At 37.7% G+C, this 21,895-nt stretch overlaps 1 protein-coding gene across 3 annotated transcripts in view; it reads right to left on the bottom strand.

Annotated features, from left to right (window-relative positions):
- The window catches only part of CCDC170 (coiled-coil domain containing 170), a 45,758-nt gene that overhangs the window by 3,027 nt on the left and 20,836 nt on the right, over positions 1-21,895 (bottom strand). The window contains exons 6-10 of one of the 3 annotated variants that reach the window (XM_086745406.1): positions 13,350-13,667; positions 8,444-8,644; positions 6,613-6,786; positions 4,969-5,211; positions 3,824-4,060 (exon numbers count right to left, since the gene is read on the bottom strand). In XM_086745406.1, the coding sequence (XP_086601532.1) occupies positions 3,824-4,060; positions 4,969-5,211; positions 6,613-6,786; positions 8,444-8,644; positions 13,350-13,667 (1,173 nt within the window). The remainder of the gene's footprint in view (positions 1-3,823; positions 4,061-4,968; positions 5,212-6,612; positions 6,787-8,443; positions 8,645-13,349; positions 13,668-21,895) is intronic. The other 2 variants (XM_086745408.1, XM_086745407.1) reach the window with 2 other exon arrangements.

Raw genomic sequence — 21,895 nt, 5'->3', positions numbered from 1 at the left:
AATAACACTTAGATAAAAAAAAAAAAAAAACTTCTCTGACTATTATATTATGGCATATAAAGTACAGTGCAGACAAAGCTGTAGTCCGGTGAAAATACAGAAAAAGGGTTGACTACAAAGAGAAATTCTCCATATAAACTGACAAAGAGAACCATCACCCTTGGATACAAAAATGCCCCACCAGGGAACATCAATCTGAATTTTAAAAACTCCAAACAAAAGCACTCCAAAAACGCTGGATGATCTTGCATGTCTCACATGGAGCAAGATGTGTGTTTAGACTCTTAACTGGATACAGTGCTGTAAGTACATCAGGAACAACTTTTAAAAGTCTTGCACTAAAACATACAAAACCTAAAAAAAATTAGAAGATAAATGTATTTCAGCTTTAAAAACAATGCAACAGAGGTATTAAGAACACAACAGTTCTGAAATACTACAAGCTAACAGAAGTACCACCTAACTCTATTTTAAGGCTTTCTTCGATAGCAGTTACTATTTCTAAGATAGTCACTCTTTGAAGTAAAGGAGAGAAATAATAAAAGACAAATATCAGTAAGACTCAAACCCAAAGGTTTGCTATAGCAGTAAGCACTCAAGATAAATTTTTTGCATACCTTCCATCCAATGAGTAAAATTATCTGAAGTAAAAGAGAGGAAATGAATGCAATTTAGAGCATTAACTCAAAATATTAGCAGCAGGGAGTGAAAGTAAAAAACAGACACTACATTTTGTTTTCACCCTCTACTTACAGGAAAGTAGATAGGGTCTTATTCCAATAGAAAGGAGGGGAAAAAAATAAAAGGAAACTAAAACTGAAAAAAAATCTTTATAACAAGACCATCAAAAACTCAATCAAAACATGGACATTTATATTCTTACTCCAAATGCTACTGCAAATAAGGACTTGAGTTAAATTGATAGAAAAATAAAATATATTCAGATTTTAATCTGTAGTTGACTGCAGTGGTCACACACAGGTGCTATCTGCCCCTGTGAACATCCTTTTGTCATCAGTCATTACGCGTATCCTTTACCCAGTCTTATTAAAACAGATGTTGGCTATGTTTATATTTATTTCTGTTCAGAAATATACAATAATGATATATGAAATCAGGAAGGCTTTCTGTCCACAGACAGAGGAAATACAGTACAGATATCTGTAAAACTATTTACTCTTGTAAAATTTCAATATAATCAGCTAATTCCCCACTATATATCCATTCTAGTAATCTCCACTTTTTTGACTCTTCACATATAGCTTCACCTCCCTATGGTTTTTACTCTGCAGTATGATTTAATAATGCTTTGAACACCATTTTTCTAATTGTTTTATATGTCTACCCAAGAACATGCATGCTTTGCTGCTATTCAGTACAATCACCAGAGCTGACTGTTAATCCTGAAGCAGATTGGCAGTGTTATTACACTCTGCTTACATGGCTTCACTTGTAACAAATCAGATGCTTTGATTCTATGTGTCTCTTAAGAAAAAGAAAGAGAAAAAGGAAAAAAAAAAGAAAAAGAAAGAAGAAAAAAAAAGGAAAAGAAAGAGAAAGAGGGGAAAAAAAGAGGAAAAAAAAAAGAAAAAGAAAGAGAAAGAGGGGGAAAAAAAAAGAGGAAAAAAAAAGAAAAAAGGAACAAAACACAGAAATGCCAAAGCTAATTTTTCCTATTAAACTTAGTAGGAATTACTAGCCTAAAGAGAAAAGAACAACCAGAAACACTATGTAAATCCCAGTTATGAGTTAATTTTAATTTTTTTTTCAATCTGATCTTAATTTCTGACATCACTTGGGTAGATTCTGCCTTTCTTTACGATCACAAGACAAATCAGTATCTTAACTAGTTGGCATTAATTCAGTTCTACATACTTCTAGTTTTGATAGCATGGAAAATAGCCATGCACTATTACAATGTTATTTAGCATTGCACATAGTGATATCCATGGAATATACCTGAAGAGAACAGTATACCTGAAGAGAACACACAAATGCAAGTGGTCAACCTGGCAACATCAACAACTCCACTGCATAATGGCAATTTCAGTTTCAACTAGTTTTCTTAACAGGCGTACAGACACAGATGACATAGCTCTGCTTATATTCAGTTAAATATAAGCACATATGCTCAGAGAAGTATTTTAACATCTGCATTCACTCCTTTTACAGACAGTGAGAGAAGTCTGGTCTTATTTATCTTCCCCGAGAAGGAAGAACAAGCAAGTCTAAAGCAGGTGAACTACTACTCAGGATTGGGGATAAGGAAGGCGTTCTCCTTCGATAATGGTTTGGGAGAAGTCAGGTAAAAAATCTCACATGTTAATTAGATAGAGTTTAGAACTAATTCTCTGATTTAGCAACAGTAACTTTATTTTAAGGACAGATTTTAGCTAAGTAAACTGTTGAGATACAGGAAAGTATGTTATGAATATGACTGGCAATTCTCATATTCTCAAAACACCTTTACTGCTAATCAGCACTGCGCAAGTATCAGGCATCAGTTCTGCAAACAGCTTTGCTCCCAGTTTAGCAGCGTAGTTCCACCTGCACGTGTTTGAAACGTTCCTGTGATGCAGATGATTGTGAATGCTCATGAATTGTAAGTTGATATTTTTCTTTCCCTAAGCCAGAAAGCTTGAGCATTCTGCACTTTGTAGCCCACTTACCTCACTTTCCCCATGTTTTTCAAATTTGGCCAAAGAACACTGCAACAGTATTCAAGTGGCTTGAAATGCCTTGGGTTCAGATAGTAAAAGTTCAACATTTGTGTGTTTTTAGCAAGTACTCAATGTATGACTGCATGGAATAATTTCCTGAATATAATTTATACCTTCTTTTGTGTGCAGGATGCTTTCTTTCCTCACAAAACATGTGAAGAAATTAATTTTCCTGCCAAATTTCTAACCTTCATTATAAAACAGAACAGTGCTAAAGCTTTCCAGGAAGAAAGATCACTAGGTTGTTGGTTTTTTCTTCGTGTGAGCAAAACAGTATTTTTCTAGACTCATTTTTTGAAATAGCATTCTCAAATTTTATCCAGAGTCATTGCTAAGGCCAACATACAGCACAAAAATTTTAGCTGGAAAAACTATCAAAGTTCTAAGTAGTTGGAACAAGGAGTTTAAAATTACACATTGCTTACTTTAAACAAGTGCTACAATGTTACAAAACACAATATGCAGGGCAATTCCATACAGACTTCGTTAGTTTTTGAAATTAGAATGGAATACATTTATGAATGTGTTTCCCACAAACTCCTTATACCCTCCCCAAGGCAAGTTACCACAGAAATTTTTCTTACCTAAACTTTAACAAGGTTATATGTCACAATCAACAAAGTTGTATATCACAATTTGATCCAAAGTAGTTACATTCAGTATTAACTCTGGTTTGTTTTGCTGTTTGTTTTTTTGGGTTTTTTTCCAATTCTCTGATTGTTTCCAACATTCTTTGAATTTATGGCCTATACATGGTAACATGTAAGTTTTATACCTAGGATATATGGAAAAAGCATACCTTAAAAAGACACTAGGATTTTAAAGCATTTTTATACCTTTCCAAAAAGGTGGTATATTATTTTGCAATGAGCAAAGAAAACAATGCTTTTATTTATTATTCATTCTCTTACATGTATAACTTGAAGAATAGCTTTACCTCTCAGAATCATAACTGCCACACTAGCTCAGAAGTGTGAGCTAACATTTCCCTGTTTAATAATGTTCACAAATATTTTCAGCACAGCTGGACAGGTGCTCCACCTATACCACATTCTTACATTCTAAGTGACAGCTAGCACTTGCCAAATACCTATAACACCTACCTGTCTCTCCCTTTTTGCTAATTCTGCAAGGGTTCTTTTAAGCTCCTTCATCTCACTGGTAACTGCTTCTAACATATTTTTGTTTTTTTCTTTATCTTCAGTAGCTTTACGCTCCTTTAAAAGAAGCTCTGATTTGACAGAGGTAAGTTGTTTCTCAGCCTTTTCTTTCATTCTTTCCAATTTGCCTTGAGACTGAGTGAGTTCGTCTATTGTTCTGTTCTGCTCCAAAGTTTTGATCTGCAATAACAAAGTAATGTTACATTTGTCACACTTTTTCATCTAACCTGAACAAATACTAAATATAATCAGGAGTAATCATAAATAAGCACTTCAATGTGCTTTCTTCTGGGTTCCTCGTGGAATCACATGTACATGTGAACTGAAAAGCTATTCAAGCAGACTGGTCACTTTCAACTCAATTAACAAAAATATTTTTGTTTCAAAGACAGTTAATTTGCTACAGGTTTTGTGAAGAAAGGTAACTGGACAGATAAAAACCCACAAGTGAGAGTTCACTCTCTGCTAGCCCCTGGAGAAAACAGTACGAAAAAGAGTTGCCAAATATTTTGCTAGTAAAAATCCTTCAGTTGGAACATGCAACTAATTATCTATTTTACTCCATCAGCCACAAGACAAAAACTCACATAAAATCAATCTTCCTTTCTTCCAGCAGTGGTAAACTATTAATGACTACAAACTACTTGTTTTCACCTGAGATAAAGCAAGTAATTTATTACTGCTGCAATGTAATAAAACACAGGAACAATGAAAGTTTAGCATCCTGCCTGTTTTATGCAGAAAAAAAAAAAAACCTTTTCTCCCTGTCCATACTTAGGAGAATAGATCTTCTGTGAGGAATGTACGGGAAAATATAAGATTGCAGCCATATCAACAGGGAAGAAAGGGATACATAGATGACATTTTTCTTACACTAGCCAGAAAATTTACATTGTGCTTTACAGATGCTACTTAGTATATCAAGACAAATTGCAAAATGTCCAAAACTTTGTAATGTTAGATTTGCTTTCCCCACCTAGATGGATTTGAGTAGTTCTCCATGAACATATTTATTGTAAACGAAGTCCAGTTGTATCCAACCAGAACAGAAAAATGGATAAAAGCACAAGTGTAACCTTTTAACTTACCTTAAGTTCGTTGGTTTCAGACAGCTTGGCTTTGAGATCAGTATTTGTTTCCCTTGCCAGATCAAGCTGCTTCTGTAACCTCTCTATCATCTTATGTAACTTTCTGACAGCAAGATTGGCCTCATCCCTCTCCACAACTAAGGCGGTCCTTTCTTGCTTCTCTTCTTCCAGCTGAGTTATTTTCTGCCGCAGAAGGTTCATGTGAAGCTCTTTGCTTTCAAGTTTTTCTTTCTGAGTCTTCAACTAGTTTTTCAAACATAAGGATATTTGAAAAAAAAATATATGTGAAAGACAATAGTACTACACAGATTGTTTTGCAAATTTAATCCTTGTGTTGCAAGTTTCCTCTCGTGAAAACTCTGTAAAGCAGTATAAAAACATATATACACTAACTTAACACCTCTTATATTACCAATTCATTGTGCTTCTCCATCCTTAAATTTGTGCACTTTTAGAATTAGTTTACATGTAGACTGCACACTATTTGAATATAAATACTTGTGCATAATTCATAACATCTGAGATCGTCTGAAATATAAGATGCTAGTCAAATGGAATAATTAAGAGAGATTTGTTAAGGATACAGTGGTTTCAGTGGTGGTAGTTCAAGCTATTTCCATCTTTAATCAGTTAATGAAGGCTAACGGGCAAGAAGGAGAACCAATATACAGAAACAAGAAAGCTTTAATCCACTGCTCCAATATAAGGTCCAGTAGCTTAGCTTTGTAATTTTGGTGCTCAGGGAGCTACCTGTTTTCAGTTTACCTGAGCTGAGCTGCCAGGCTTTACTCTGGAGCATCTGAGGAATATTAACATAGATACTATACTCCCTGCTAGAGAGGCAGTTGCTTCCAGAAAAAAATACTGTGCTGTTTTAAACCTTAAACAGATCTAATTCTAACCTCTAAACCATTCTGATAAGCCTAAAACCAGAGTATTTCGCTCTGTTTTCACAGGATGACAGAGGATGTCTGACCAAATTTGAATAGATTTGCTCCTAAAGGAGCACAGTTCTTGTTGGAAATGTTGAAATTCTTGGTGAAATATAACTGGTGTCCTACTAGTTTCTAGAGGAGTTTGTGTAAGATGCCCCTCTTCTCAGCAGATCCTTTTAGATTTAAATATCAACAGTAGTTGTTTACAGAAGTATATTATAAATGTTCACTGGTACAGGTTGCCCAGAGAGGTGATGGATGCCCCATCCCTGGAAACATTCAAGGCCAGGTTGGACAGGGCTCTGAGCAACCTGATCTGATTGGAGATGTCCCTGCTCTTTGCAGGGGAGTTGGACTAGATGACCTTTAGAGGTCCCTGCCAACCCTAACCATTCTATGATTCTACATGTATTAAGAAGCAGACATGTATAGACACATAAACACACATAACTTTATACGTTCATTTAAGAAGTTGTGAAAAGCAGTATCGTGTATTTAACTGACTGGTGGTTTTAGTTGTTTTAGTATTCATTCTGTTTGCACAGTTTGCAAACTTTTACTATCTTCTGATTATGTAATGGGCGTTTTTTTAAATTCCTTGTACATAAACAAAGCTCCAATCTGCTGCCTCTAGCAAGCCACTATAGAAATAGAGCCATAACAATGTTTATCTTTGAAAGAAAGAGTAACAGTATGGTCTTTTGCCTACCTTCCTTCTTAGGCTATATGCCATAGTCTTGTTTTCTATCACTGCATCACCTTCCAGTTTCACTAACTGCTCTACTCGGGCTAGAATTGCATCCACATTCATATCAAATCCAACCTCTGCTGCTAGGCTATCCAGCTTCATCTTCTCATTAAGTTGCTCCAGAAATTTCAGATACTAAGGTAAGATGTGGAAAAGTGGGTAAGAGAATAATAAAACTTTATTAAAAGTCCTGAAGTAGAATTTAAAAGCAATTCCCCCTACACTGGCAAACAACTATACACAGCCAAGCCCACTATCCACAAGAAATAATGTAGTGAAAGGGTTTGTTTATAGTACACACTCCTGACACAATTGCAGGTTCTCCATTTCTCTATTTTTAGTCAACATTTATTTTGTTCATAAATCCCTGGACCTCCTGTGTTTATCTTCTTACCAAGACCAGATCGTTTTTTGCTCCTCTGCAGTAAGAAATGCGTGAGGGATGTGTGTCTTCTTCCGATTCCAGTTCCCATCTGTGGCTCTGCAGCTTTACATGACCACGCATTGGCAGGGAGAAGTTAGAAAGGACAGCTACATCCCAACTAATTGCAAGTGCTGTGATTGCCCACTGCTGTGAGCTCTAAAACACATACAACTGGTGCCAGGGATGCCATGGGTGCTATTTGAATTGCATGTCCATCTGGTTTACTGATGAGAATACATACAGATACAGTCCTACCCTGCTAGCTCTTTAAAAATTGCATTAGTTCCCTGGTCTCAATTAGTCTCTCTTGCAAAATCCAAAGCTCTCACTAAGAATTATGCTTGTCTTTGTTTTCCCACACTTCTGTTGGAGGTCATAATCTTTACCAAGAAAAATCAAAGAAAAGGAGAAAAAAAAAACAAACACAAAAAAGACCTCAAAAAACTGTTCCATAACTGTTGCTTGAGCCCAAGGCGATAACACATAGCAAAAATCTCTTTGTTTCATGATGCTTCTGGTTCTAAAAGTTAAAAACAGCAGAAGCAGAAGAAAGCACTAACATTGTTCATTAACAGAAAAAAAAAATGACAACAAAAAAATCTCTTTATTGCAGCAAAATCTAGAGAGAAATTAAGAAACTAGGACCACATGTTCTTCACAGAGGAAGCAGAGGTGAAGGAACAGCTCAATTTTCTGGTTTGCTCCCAATGTAGTGGATGCTTCATTCATAAAAGTTATGGTATCATAGACTAACACAAAAGAGACAGCACCAAGTTGTTGATTCTTTGCAAATTCAACTTTCTAAGCATCGATTTTGGCCTGGTAATGTGCTACAACTCTGTATTTCTTAGCTGTGTTGGATGGCTGGTTTAGCTTTCCAGGTACTATGTCACTTTTCAAACTTAGTATGCAGATGTGTTATAGGCTAACAGTGTGTTCATTCATATAATTAATTAAAAAATCCTGGTAGCCTTACTGGTCTAAAGATATAAAAGAATCAAGGCCTGCAAGATCTTGAGAAACCACAGACCACATGATGTTTTAGAGAAAGATGGAAATATCAGAGAAAGCTTTGAGATCAGAGAATCCTTGAAGGACTTCTGATATACTTCGACTTCTTTTAATCTGGTTTGGTTTTGGTTTTTTTCCCCTTATTAAATGGACTTCGAACTCAAAATCTTAGCTACTTTTTCCAACTAAAACTGTTATTCAAAGAAAAGATATTTCTACTCCCTACATGATGCCTGACTTTGCTAGTTTGCATTACTTGAATTACTGTGAGTAATACTCCAGCTGATCAATGCAATGCAATTAGCTGTGTCTCTCTTTACTGACTTTTAAGCAAAAGAAAATAATTCATGCAACTACTTTTTGTTTCTCAAGCTTCAAACCATCTTGCATCAGATTTACAGACAGTAATTCCTCTTCCAAGTGTTTCAGTTCATTCTGGAAAGTCTCAGAACATTTTTCTGCTTTCCTACTCCTCTCCAGAGCTTCTTGGTACAGTCTGGTCTGATCTTCCAAATCTTCGGTCAGTTTAGCTATTTGGGTTTCAAGCTGAGACACCATCTAGGGAGCAAGCAAACCAACAAAATACAGTAGGTTAGGTGAGTGTGGAAATGTTAGAAAGATATGAAAGATGCATCCTCAAATTATTAAAGAGAGGATAAAATATCTATCTTTAAAATAGATACATTTAAAAGACAAAAAGAGAAAAATCTGCTGTAACTACCAGGAGAAAATGGCAGAAGTGGCAGCATGTGAGACATTCAAAAGTGAACAGCAGAAACCGTATTTAAGATGAGTCAAACAACCAAAAGGGGCTAATATCTATAAAAAATTAATACAAAGTAATTTAGACATAAACTTTCCAGAGAGGTTAGCAAACCAGGAATACCTCGCAGTCGACTAACATTCTTTAAAATAAGCCAGTAAAATCACTAGTATATTGAGGAGCTGATGGGAAAAAACAGATAAGAGTGATTTAGGAAATACATGCAGCATGTAGGTGAGAATGTAGATATGGTTAATTAAGTCTCAGAGGAGTGCTTCCCAATTGTTAACTGTTAAAAGGTGTTCAACTAAATATTTTGCTATAAATAAATAAATTAATTAATTCTGTAATCTAGCCAAAGCCCAAGGCTAAAAGGATAAAATCTCATAACAGTAAAGTAGACTAACAGTTCTGAAAACACTGCTAGCTCTACTCTGTTAACTTTACAACAATTACATATAATGTAATGGATTTTAAGTTGTAAACTGCTTATAAATTAAATGCTTGAAAGCATCTGATTACGCTACTGCCAAACACCGAAAGCCAATTCTACCCAAAAAGTCGCTTGCTTCCCTTTTTCCCTCTCTCCTCATCTTACTGTCATATAATTATTTGGTTACGTAATTAATTATGTTGCATTTGTAAGTCAGTGTGCAGACACTCATCTCCAAGAAGTCTCTTCATTTTAAGCATCTGTTTGCCTACTGTTAATAAAATGAACAATAAACACACGGAACTCCCATTAAATTTAATGGTACAGAACGGCTTCCAACTTAGACTGCAATTAAACACAAACAATAGTTTGTACCCAACCCACCTAAAAAACACTGAGAAATTAGTTCTGCTTATACAGTGGTAGAAAACACTAAACAATAATAAAACTGCAAGAACCCACAGACACATTTTATGCTTTTCTGCTTCACATACCACTCAGCAGGAAAAAAAAAAAAAGCAGCTTTCAGTAACTTGTGTCCACAGAGACGCGTTGCTGCCAGAGAACCCAGAGCCCCTTTACCAGGCTGCAGAGCAGTAAGGGGGCACATCCCAGCTGCACGGGGCTTTTACAGCCTTCAAAGGTCCATCAACAAGAGAAGGTGAGGGATCCTACCGCAGAAGGTGAGAGCGCAAAGCTGCCAAGCTGTCTGTTTATCTTGCAAAGCATCCTGGAGTAACCTTCATCTTTGCCTTAGGGACAATCAACAACTTAGGGATTTCCTAAAACAGAGCTGCACCCTTATTACCTGCCTATGCCTGTATCCAGTGACTTACAATGGCTGCATTTTTGGTCCTGCAGTTCTGACCTCCATCGTTTCCCATGCCAATGATTCGTGCTGCTTGATGAGCAAGCCTGCAAAAAGCCACTTCCTGCTCTTTGTTGTAATGTGGCTACCAGATGATTTCAAATGAAGATCTTTTACAAAAAGTTGCAAACACTCATTTCCAGAGACAGTTCCTATTTTGGGGACAGCAGGGTTCAACTAAAGGATTCTCAGTAAAATCTTCCTGAACTTTATTTTTCTCTCGTGCTAAGCTTTTATTTTTTTCTTGTGCTAAGAAGAGGGCATGTGTGACCACCGGGCCCAGCCCCACAGCACACCAGAATAGAAAGTGGGCTACAGCTACGTAGCAATTTGGAAGGATAAAGCTAATAAACCCCTAAAACTAAATATGCATTTATGAGATATTTAATCATAAAAATCATTAAGAAACGAGAACAAAAGAAAATTTTAATGGGAGCAGTAGTAGAGCGTAATCAATTTTGGCACTTAAAAGTCTGTATATCAATATTGAATGACAAAAACTGATAAAATTAAGACCATCTGCTGATCATCTGTTCCTATTTCAGGTCAGATGAGTAGGCAGTCAAGAGAAACAGCATATTCAGATGATACACATCTTACTATAACTGCTGAAAAGATCATTAGCACACTGATTCAAAGCAGTTTCTTGATCCTGCAATAGAGTATCTATCACTGGACCTTATTAGAGTATATATTGATTTTTTTTTTAATAAAATGACAATTTTTGCTAATGTTAATGATAAGGACTAACATACAGACTATGACTAACTCAGATGCTCTTCCGATACCAAAATCACCATTATTAGGAGACATAATCTTTAAGAGCATTTCAGATTTCACAGAAAACGTGACTATGGTAGTTTCACAGAAAATCTGATTCTAGCGGTTGCAGTGAATAATTTTCAATTTAAACTTTAAAATTTAAACTTTTAAAATTTAAACTTTTCACAGCTCTGTTTGACAGGTGCATATGCAGAGGTAAGCCAGACATAGCTGACTGGACTTGGATGTAGAGATGAACATTCTGCCAGTTCATCTAGTGTTTACAATCCTATACACAAAACTCCCAGGGAATGGCAGTGATGACAGAATCAGAGAAAGGTTTGGGGTGGAAGGGACCTCTAAAGGTCATCTGGTCCAACCCCTCTGCAAGGAGCAGGGACGTCCCTGACTAGATCAGGTTGCTCAGAACCCCATCCAACCTGGCCTTGAATGTTTCCAGGGATGGGGCATCCACCACCTCTGGGCAACCTGTTCCAGTGTTCCACAACCTTCATTGTAAAAAAATTTTTCCTTATGTCTAATTTGAATCTACCTCCCTCTATTTTAAAACCATTACCCCTCTTCCTATCGCAATGTATTCCTGTTGATTCCTGTATGATTTTTAAAAAAGAAAAAACAAAACCTGTTCAGAGAAGGCATCAAAACAGGGAGAGTCCTCTTTCTCCCACATTATTCGATTGTCTCTTCCTGATCCCACTAATCTAGCTTGTAAAGGCAAGTTGCTTGCAGCATTGTCTTGATAGAAATGAAGCAATCTTTACTCTGACATAATTGTAATTCTCCTCCCATTATACATTGGTGCATTCATTAGCACATTTTTAATTTCCAGCAGCAAGGTACTTGGCTGCCAGATTCATACCTAGCTGCCCTGGCATTGCTGCTGGATTTCAGCCACAAAGGGGCTGTTTTGAAACGAGCGGGCTTGGGCACCAGCAACACTGCAGGCTAATTTACCCTGCCAATAAGTTTAACAACTCACTTTTGTGCGTCTTTTACTTAAGGCTGGACAGTTTACTGAAACCTATCTGAAGACAGTTAATCTTTTTCTTGATCGACTGCTAGTAAAGCATACACATCCCAACACTGATGTTATACCCGAATCCTGGAACAAAATTCACCTAGAGATGCAATAGGAATCTGATCGACACATATTTACCATGTAAATATGTATTTTCCTTACAAAAGGAACCTTAGAAAATGAGGGTTTAATTCTGATTTGCAGAAAGAAAAGTAGTTAACTGTAAAACAACTTTTTGATGTCAAAGTCTATGTTCTATTAGAAACAGATTCACAGGTGCATAATATTGGGATTTTAGCTTAGTTAGTTCAAAGCCCCTAATCTTAGTGTAGAAACTCTTCTGAGAATAGACGGCAGCACTGCTTTAGTAACATAGTTCACTTTGGGGCAATACAAATAACTTTTTCCAAATGAGTCATAGCAGGAATACATTAAAGCATCATCACTTAACATACTTAGCAGATACAACGATCAAAAAAACTTTATCACTCAACTACAATGACCAAATTCACCAATATTAAATTTAAACCTAATGTTTATGGTTCAGCAAAATGCTGTAATCTTAAAATCTGGCAAGGACACAGAAGTTGTTTTTCAGTGGCTCAGTGAAAAGAGCTTTTGATTTAGTGTGTGGCTTTTAATTAAATAATAGTCCTGGCTGAGAAAATTAATATAAGCCCATGTAAGCAAGTGAGAAACTTCACTGTAGTGTCGGGATACTGACGTTGGTCAGACTGTATTCTGACTTGCCTTCCTCCTGAGCTGTCCCTTCTCTACCTGTACATGTAAACACACCTTTGCAAACCCTACCAGCCAAAACCTCTTAAGACAGAGCATCAGAATACCCAGCTGCCTTCCTATTGCCTTTCCCTTGGATGGTGAACAGTTATGGTTTCAATAATGTTTAAGTGTATAAATACTTTTTTCTTTTTAGGTGTATGCTTTGAGGATTGAAGGGAAAGAAATTGCTGGGAGCAACTCATCAGTTACGTCTGCTTTGAGCAACAGTTCAGTCCTTGAAGCCACTATTGCAGCAGCAAATACATACTCTTTCACATGTTCACTAAATCATGTCACTAAATCATAGTGACAACACAGCCACTTTTAATGTCTACTAAGTGGCACTGAAACAAAATTTTGGTGTCTTAACTGAAAGACCATACATGCTTTTTCTTGTTAACAGCATCTATTATTAATTTAATTTCTGACCTCTTCCACTTAATAAAACATAGATGCTTTTCACCTATTGTCTCAAATCAAGAGACAACAAAATTAAAGGTTTCTGTAATTTCAATAACTAAGCAAAAGGAACCAGCACTTTAACAGTTTAATAAAATGAAAAAGGATTCAAAGAGAATAAATACACACATTGGGTGAAAGCAGTAGTTGCTGACTTACTATTTCTTTACTCTCCTCTTTGCAATTTATTTCTTGGATCCTCTCCAAAATAGCCTTCTCGGAAGGTTTAACTATAGCAGATCCACCACTGAGTAGGCTAGCAATTTGCTCTTTAAAAGTCACTAAAGAGCTCTGAGCAGTCCTGGCCTCTTCTCTGCTGTTCTTCAAGCTTTCATCCAGCTCACTGGAAGATTTCTTCAGATTGTGCAGTTCCTGCTTTGCAGCATCTAAAGCTTTCTGGTTAGCAGTCAGTTTATCTTGGAGGTTTCTGATCTCCAGCTCCAAACTCTGTCTCCCTGTTATAGCGCTGTCAAGATCCTAAAATACATGAAAGATTAAACCAGCCTTTTAAAATTTTTTATGACCCCTTCTCTCCACACACAAAACAGGAAATAACTTAGAAGCAGGTACTGCAGATAGGGAAATTAGGACCCACATTGCTCATATGGGCTCAATATCAGGGCTTCATAGGAGAACTCTCACTGAAATTCATGAAAGCCCAAAGCCTGCTGTAATCACATCACAGATCAACTTCTTGCAGTACCTGCAAGAAGTAATACATGAATAAAATTTGCAGGTAAATATTTTTTTTTAAATTGTAAAACTATTACTGTCTTATTTTTTTCATTCAGATAAAACAACTTAGAAACCAGTGAACAAGATGTAACACAAATAAAGTCAAAGTACTACATCTTGGAAGGGAAAGAATAGAAAAGCATAGAAAATTTCAGTTGAAAGAGATCTAAAACGATTATCTAGTCCAACTGCCTAGACCAGTTCAAAGAATACACAAAAACTCTTTGAATATAGCGTTAAGAGCAGAATCAGAGGTGATCGCTGAGATCAGCTTACCTGAATGTGACAAAAATTCCTGAGATTATAGAATCATAGAATCATAGAATGGTTAGGGTTGGAAGGGACCTTCAAAGGTCATCTAGTCCAACCCCCCTGCAAGGAGCAGGGACATCCCTGACTAGGTCAGGTTGCTCAGAGCCTCATCCAACCTGGCCTTGAACGTTTCCAGAGATGGGGCCTCCACCACCTCTCTGGGCAACCTGTTCCAGTGTTCTGTAACTCGCATCGTAAAAAAATTTTTCCTAATTTCTAATCTAAATCTACCCCCCTCTATTTTAAAACCATTACCTCTCGTCCTATCGCAACAGGCCCTACTAAACAGCCTCTCCCCATCTTTCTTGTAGGCCCCCTTGAGGTACTGGAAGACCGCTGTCAGGTCTCCCCGGAGCCTCCTCTTCTCCAGGCTGAACAGCCCCAACTCTCTCAGCCTGTCCTCATAAGAGAGGTGCTCCAGCCCTTTTATCATCTTCGTGGCCCTCCTCTGGACCTTCTCCAACTGGTCCATGTCCTTCTTATGCTGGGAGCTCCAGAACTGGACACAGTACTCCAGGTGGGGTCTCACCAGGGCAGAGTAGAGGGGCAGAATCACCTCCCTCGACCTGCTGGCCACGCTCCTCTTGATGCAGCCCAGGATGCGGTTGGCCTTCTGAGCCGCAAGGGCGCATTGCCTGCTCATGTTAAGCTTCTCATCCACCAGCACTCCCAAGTCCTTCTCCTCAGGGCTGCTCTCAATCTATTCCCCACCCAGCCTGTATTTGTGCCTGGGATTGCCATGACCCAGGTGCAGGACCTTGCACTTGGCCTGGTTGAACTTCATGAGGTTGGCACGGGCCCACCTCTCCAGCCTGTCAAGGTCCCTCTGGATGGCATCCCTCCCTTCCAGCGTGTCGACGGCACCACACAACTTGGTGTCGTCAGCGAACTTGCTGAGAGTGCACTCTATCCCACTGTCCATGTCACCGACAAAGATGTTGAACAGGGCCGGGCCCAGCACGGACCCCTGAGGGACACCACTCATCACCGGTCTCCACATGGACATTGAGCCGTTGACCACCACTCTCTGAGTGCGGCCATCCAGCCAACTCCTTATCCACCGAGTGGTCCGTCCATCAAACCCATGTCTCTCTAGTTTAGAGAGAAGGATGTCCTGCGGGACAGTGTCAAAAGCTTTGCACAAGTCCAGGTAGATGATGTCAGTTGCTCGTCCCTTGTCCACCGATGCCGTCACCCCATCATAGAAGGCCACCAAATTGGTCAGGCACGATCTGTCCTTGGTGAAGCCATGTTGGCTGTCACCAACCACCTCCTTGCTCTCCATGTGCCTTAGCATGGTTTCCAGGAGAATATGCTCCATGACCTTGCCAGGCACAGAGGTGAGGCTGACCGGCCTGTAGTTACCTGGGTCTTCCTTATTCCCCTTTTTAAAAATTGGGGTTATGTTCCCTCTCTTCCAGTCATCGGGGACCTCACCAGACCGCCACGACTTCTCAAATACAATAGCCAGTGGCTTGGCAACTTCTTCCGCCAGTTCCCTCAGGACCCACGGATGGATCTCATCAGGTCCCATGGACTTGTGCACCTTCAGGTTCCTTAGATGATCCCGAACCTGCTCTTCGAGTACAATGGGCAGTTCTTCATTCTCGCAGTCAATTATTTATACACAGAAATGGGGAGTGAGGGGCCAAACAAAAAAAAGATGATGATGTTAAGACAGCATAAAAGAAGGTGTAAATGCTCAAATACCAATTTCACCTCAGAGAAGAAATCCTTAGATTGTGAAACACTCAGAAAAATTTTCAAAAAGGCAATTATTCTGAGCTTTGTCATCTTCTGAAGAAAGCAAAATCCCTATTACCATAAGGTCAAATTAAAAGAAAGGAAATGAAGAGCTAAGTCCTTACACTTGAATTTATCTGGAACATCCAGTTGTTTAGGACTGGATTGATATGAACTAAGACTGTGTACACTGAAGTTAAAGAATTGTTCCCAGAGCAGCTGTGAATATGGTGACCACTCGGGGGGTCTCTCAGGATCTACATGTGCTTGCTGTGTAGCATAGTAAGTCATTTGTATTAATGGAATACATGCCAATCGAGTAGTAAATCTGGGATATTTACATAGATCAGCAGTGAGGATGGACAAAAAAGGAGTTTGGGAGGCACCCTTGGAAATAAAGTATAGACATACAATACTAAAAATACTAACATTTTTAAATAGCTTCAAAAAGGCAAACACATACAAACATATAAATGAAAACAAACCAAAACAACCCTGTCATTTAGGAAATTATTTGTTACTACCCCTTTCCAAAGTAATTGTAGAACTCTTTTTGAAACAAACATTGGCATGATTCCTTGTCATTTTGTCTTTTTTATTCTAAACAAATGCTATTAATAGAAAATTCCCACCTGTGCTCAGAATTACGTTATGGTAATTACAGCAAGAAATAAAGGGTGGTTTATTTCAATTACAGTTTTCAGTAATGTGTATTTTTCTTTCCTTTCAGAAAGGCAGTGCAAAAGCAGTTTGCCAGTACCAGGGAGCGTACCTATTTACAACCTTGTTTCAAATTGTGAACATCTGCAAACATAGCTGAATCAAAAGATCGAGTATAAAACAAGGAACTGCAATGTGTTGATGCCCAAACATTTAGGAAAAAAAAAACCAAACCCAACAACAAAAAAAACCACCAAAAAGAACTCCAAGTAATTTACAAAATGAAAAGCTGTAAAATTCAAAACATTGAAGTTCTGAACAATCCTCCTTCAAACCTCTCTTGAACAGAGAGCATTTACACTGGCTAGTTTCAGCAAGGTCAGCCTGAACGTATCCGGAAATTTAGGGACTGGATCCCAACCAGAAGCAGACCCCTAAGAGCCTAAGTGATCAGTGCAGGCAGATAAAAATTTCCACCCCCAGAAAACTGAAAGGATGGAACTGCAACAGCTCATGTTTTCTCTTTGGCTACTTAACATTTACGGCTAATGTCCCATGGCTCTGAATTATATGCAGGTTTCAGTATGCAGCTTATAGTGTCAAAAAAGCTGCCAAACACTGACTTACAACAAATTTTGAATACAGGAATAATTATGGAAACTGAAGTTCAAAGGAAACATAATTAGACCTTAGGTGGATTCATCCAGGCTAGACTTTGTCAATTGTTGCACACAAGAGGTGTGGCAGATCTACCATGGCCGTGCTCACATGTGGATGTGGAACATAGCACCAAAGGTCCTTAAACTATCCGAGACCAGAGAAAAAGGGCTTATATGGCATAGTGCGGTTCTTAAAGTTACTCACTGAGGCTGGAACATGGTCTAGCCGCACTCACCTGCCATCACCCTACCTACACTAGACTAGAGAAGATATAAGAGTACCCCAGAGTACTGGGGAGGGGGAGGGTAAGCGAGAAACTGTGTGGTAATTCGGGCTAAACCATCACACCCAGACCATGGCACAAGACACTGGCAAGGCCTCCTCGTGAGAAATCATGTGTTCAACATTGTCAGCTGCATTCACAGAGAATGCCTTCAAGCTGTAACAGGTGGGGAAAAGTACTTCTGTCTTTTCAGCAAAGAAAGAGAGGGACTCTTTTATAAGGAACAGCTAAAAAGAGCTGCATCTAACACTGCAAAACAAAGTGAGGGAGATATGATCACATTAAACAGGCAGACAAATGGAAGAGAGGAAACAAGAAGGGATAAGGTCTTTTAAGTAATAATAGATATTAATACATATCCTCACTTTGCTGATCTCGATATCTACAGTGCATTTTCAGCTGTGATAACTCTTCTTTAATATACTACATTTTTTCACATTTCTCAAGATTTCAACTAGCATGTCCTTATACACATATATGGTCTGTTGGTCTGTCATTTCATCCAATAATATTTTTGTTTGAAGTAGATACTAGTCAAATTAGTCACTATTTCTGAGGCAGTTGTGTTAGATTACAAACTATAACTAATATTTAATCTATTTCAACCTTGAATTTCTTTAGAACATCTGAGTGAATACTACCTACTCCAGAGTGATTCAGGTGTTCCAACTCAGTTTTCCAGAGCTTTGAATTACTTCCTCTAGTTCTCCCTTCCTAAAGAAAAAAAAAAAAAAGAAAAAAAAAAAAACCCACAAACCACCACCACACACAAACCCCAAAAAACCCACCAACACAACCAAAGCAGATACACAGAAAACACAACAGGTCCACGTGTGAAAAGCGCGGTAGCGTTTTATGATGGGTGTAAGTAAACACAATTTAATTGCTCATTTACCTAACCACACACTGCAAAAGTGAAAATCTTTACTTTCATCTAATCCAGTAGATTAAAACAGGCTGTAAAAATTGTTTTTCTCTAATTATTTTGCATGTATGACATTACAGAAATATGCCACACTATTAAAAAAAAGCCACTACTGTGGCTTTGCAGATGAGGTTATGATAATACTGATTTTTACCTCCAGCACCAGCTTTCAGCTTAACTTCTAAAGGGAAAAAAAAGTAGAAAAGAAGATACAAAATTTCTTTTTGTACGGAAATTTTTGGCCCTAGGAATGGCTTTGTTCAATTTTAAACTGCTAGGCAAATTTATTTTTATTTACCTGAATTTTAAAAATCTGTGGGCTTCCGACACTAAAAAGTATCCAACACATTTCCTTATCATTTACACGTTGGAATCAAGCCCAAGTGCTTGCAAGCTTGACAATGTTTAGTTTCAGAAGCTCTGCAAAGCTCTTCCCACAAAACACCCGCAGAAGAAAGGATGGCATGCAGGTTTCCGTTTCCACTGAGCCCACTGAAGAGCTGTGAAGCTTTAATTAATTATCATTCAGGAACAAACAGCATTCATTTCTGTCTTTCACTGTTCCTACACATGGAGTAGCTCCTAAAACAGTTTCTCACTGGAAGGGAAACTGAATCATCATTTGTTGTTCAGGTTAAAATGGAAAGGTTTCCCCAGAGACTGCACGTAGACCACGGCCACCTAATCACAGTCTGTATTACCCAGTAGCCCTGTGGACAAACTACGTGGACATGTTCCTCCTGAACCCCAGTAATTACCTCAGCCATGGCTAAAACAATGGGCAGCTGCGCCAAAGGTGTTAGAGGAACTCGTTCTCTCCTGCTTCAGTGTAAACTGTTGTAAAGTTTTTCGTAGAAGAGGTTATCAACTAGGCACGCCTCTATAGCTCTTCCTTAATTAGTAATCCATCAAAATTACAGTTATATTTTTCTGTTATTAAAATATATTGTATCAATTTTTCACACTACATGCCTTTTTTTTAAAATGTCAAACAAAATTATTATTTTCACAGAAACACTGCAAGAGAGATTACTCTTCTGAAAGCTATTTTCATACTTGGTATCAGCTTTGCACCTAACATATTCTGGGGGAAATCCCAAGCCCGCTTAAACTGGTGAAAAAAGTTTCACTGACTTTTGTGGAGTCAAGATCCCAGTTTGTTTATAGAACAAAAGAAAATAAATTCAAAGGCACTTTTAGTAATAATTGTTATGCTTACTATAAAAACACTGGCTTTTTCTCAGATTTAAAAATAATTAGAACTTTAAAATACAGTAGATTTAATCCAGAATTTATGGAAACATGAAACCAAAGATTTGCTACAGGAAAAGCAAAAAATTTAGCAGAGAAATGAAGCGCAAGTTTTTCACTTCCAATGAGAGAAAGAAAAATACAACACTGTAAGAAGATGGATACACACTTGAAAGCTCAGGAGACAGCTGAGTATTGGCCTGGAGAGTTCAAATATTTAACAGCAACAGGTACACAGAGACAGTGTCCAGAGCCTTACCTGGGCATTGGCAATACAGCTGTCCCATGTACAGAACTGGAGGAATTACTGGTTATTTTTGGTCAAAATTCACTAATAATGACAGGGTCATTTTCTAAAAGGCTTTCATGAGATTTTATGTGAAATGTTCATACTGTATCTTACAGTAGCAGCAGCAGCTGTTAACAAGGAGATGCAACCTTTGAATCAGCAAGTCCTGGACTGATGGAAGCTCAGAGGATATATGGCCAGAAGTATTTCTGTATGCCTGCTCACACACAAGCTACTGGCCACTCTCACAGCCTAGAAAATAGTGATTTGGCCTGACATAGCAGATTCTTACATAATTGCTGTCCTTCACCAACATCTATCACTCTACAATCCCTGCCGCAACCACAAGTCCATCTCTTCTGTTTTATTTCTTTGAGCAGCCACGTGGTAACCGATGCCCTTGTTACCCTTCCAGAGGAAACTTTGGGCTCCAGGGCTTTCATCTATTTTGAAGAGCAGAGTATTTATGTTAAATATTTTGATAGTGGTTTTAGACCAGAGAAGGATATTTGAACTTGAACATCATCATTATTAATACTGGCACCTTAGTCAGTGTCAGGTTTTCAACATACTAAGTCAATTACACATACATATAAAAAAAAAAACAAAACCCACATTACATTCAGAGTACTAATAAAGTATAAAAGAGAATGCCAGTATCTTCCAGATGAATTCTTGCACCAGAGGCATCTCCAGTTGCCGTTGTCACACCACAAGGACTCTGAACTATCTTGCTCTAAGCTCCCCTCTTCTCTGATGATTCAACCTGGAAACATTTGTGATGCCTGCTGAAACCTGTCCCTAATATGTATTTTCTTAACGAGTGAGAGCTTACAAATGAAAAAAAAAAATCCAGGTTCTATATGAGAAACTTATTACTCTACCTATTGGGACAAGAAAAACCTAAAATCATTTGGTTGTGTCTCTTACAATCAAAGTGTTTGGGTATATTCAAAACCTAGGCATGTTTCTCAAGTTTACTCGATCTCCTTAAATAATAAGTTTATACTTTAATTAACTATGCTTTCATACAATCAATTGGTTTGGATAAATTTATACTGAATAGATGCTACTTAGATAAATTTTATTCATTAATAACATAATTTAATACAAGTCAGTATTGAACACTGAAGAGCATTTTCATGGTTAATTTTGCACGACTGGTACATGCAGATATATTTGTATTAATTAAAATTGCTTCATTATATTTCAGATATGTTCTTTAAAGACACTGCATGGTGCACATCTTTGCAGAATACATGTTTAAATTAACACTTCAGAGGGAAACACAAATATTTCCAGGTTGAATCATCAGCAAAGATGTGAAACAGAACAAGCCTGCTTACTAGTTCTTGTGGTTCTTCAATGCTGTATGAAAGGCAAATTAATCTGGAAGAAGAACATATGCATCTTCTTCTATACCTTAAATAAATACATAAAGGAATTTATTAAATACTAGAAAGAAACTTGGTTAGAGCAAATAAGATATTTTATAACGACCTGCAGACATTCTCAAAGAATGTTAGAATTCTGTAATTATGCTTACCATAATCAATAATTACTGTCTGGGTGCATGGAAAGAAAGAACAGGTGTTCTGATTCTCAGTCTAGAAATTTGGGCAGTATTTAAAAGTTATTCTCCATCAAACATAAATTTGATATCCAGTACTGCCAGAATAAAGGTATGCATAATATTTACAAAATTCCAGAGGCAAGCTCTTTTAATATTCAGTCAGAAATGTGAGAAGTTTAGAATTCTAAAAAAAAAGTCATACATTACAACAAAAACAGCTTGATGTCTTGCTATTTTGACTTATACTAGTTTAAAGATTATATTATTTTCTGTT

Source organism: Chlamydotis macqueenii, chromosome 3, assembly GCF_036417535.1.
Source record: "Chlamydotis macqueenii isolate bChlMac1 chromosome 3, bChlMac1.mat, whole genome shotgun sequence".
Classification (NCBI taxonomy): domain Eukaryota; kingdom Metazoa; phylum Chordata; class Aves; order Otidiformes; family Otididae; genus Chlamydotis; species Chlamydotis macqueenii.
The sequence above is the reverse complement of the archived record's forward strand: the minus strand, read 5'-3'. Positions and strand labels throughout refer to the sequence as shown.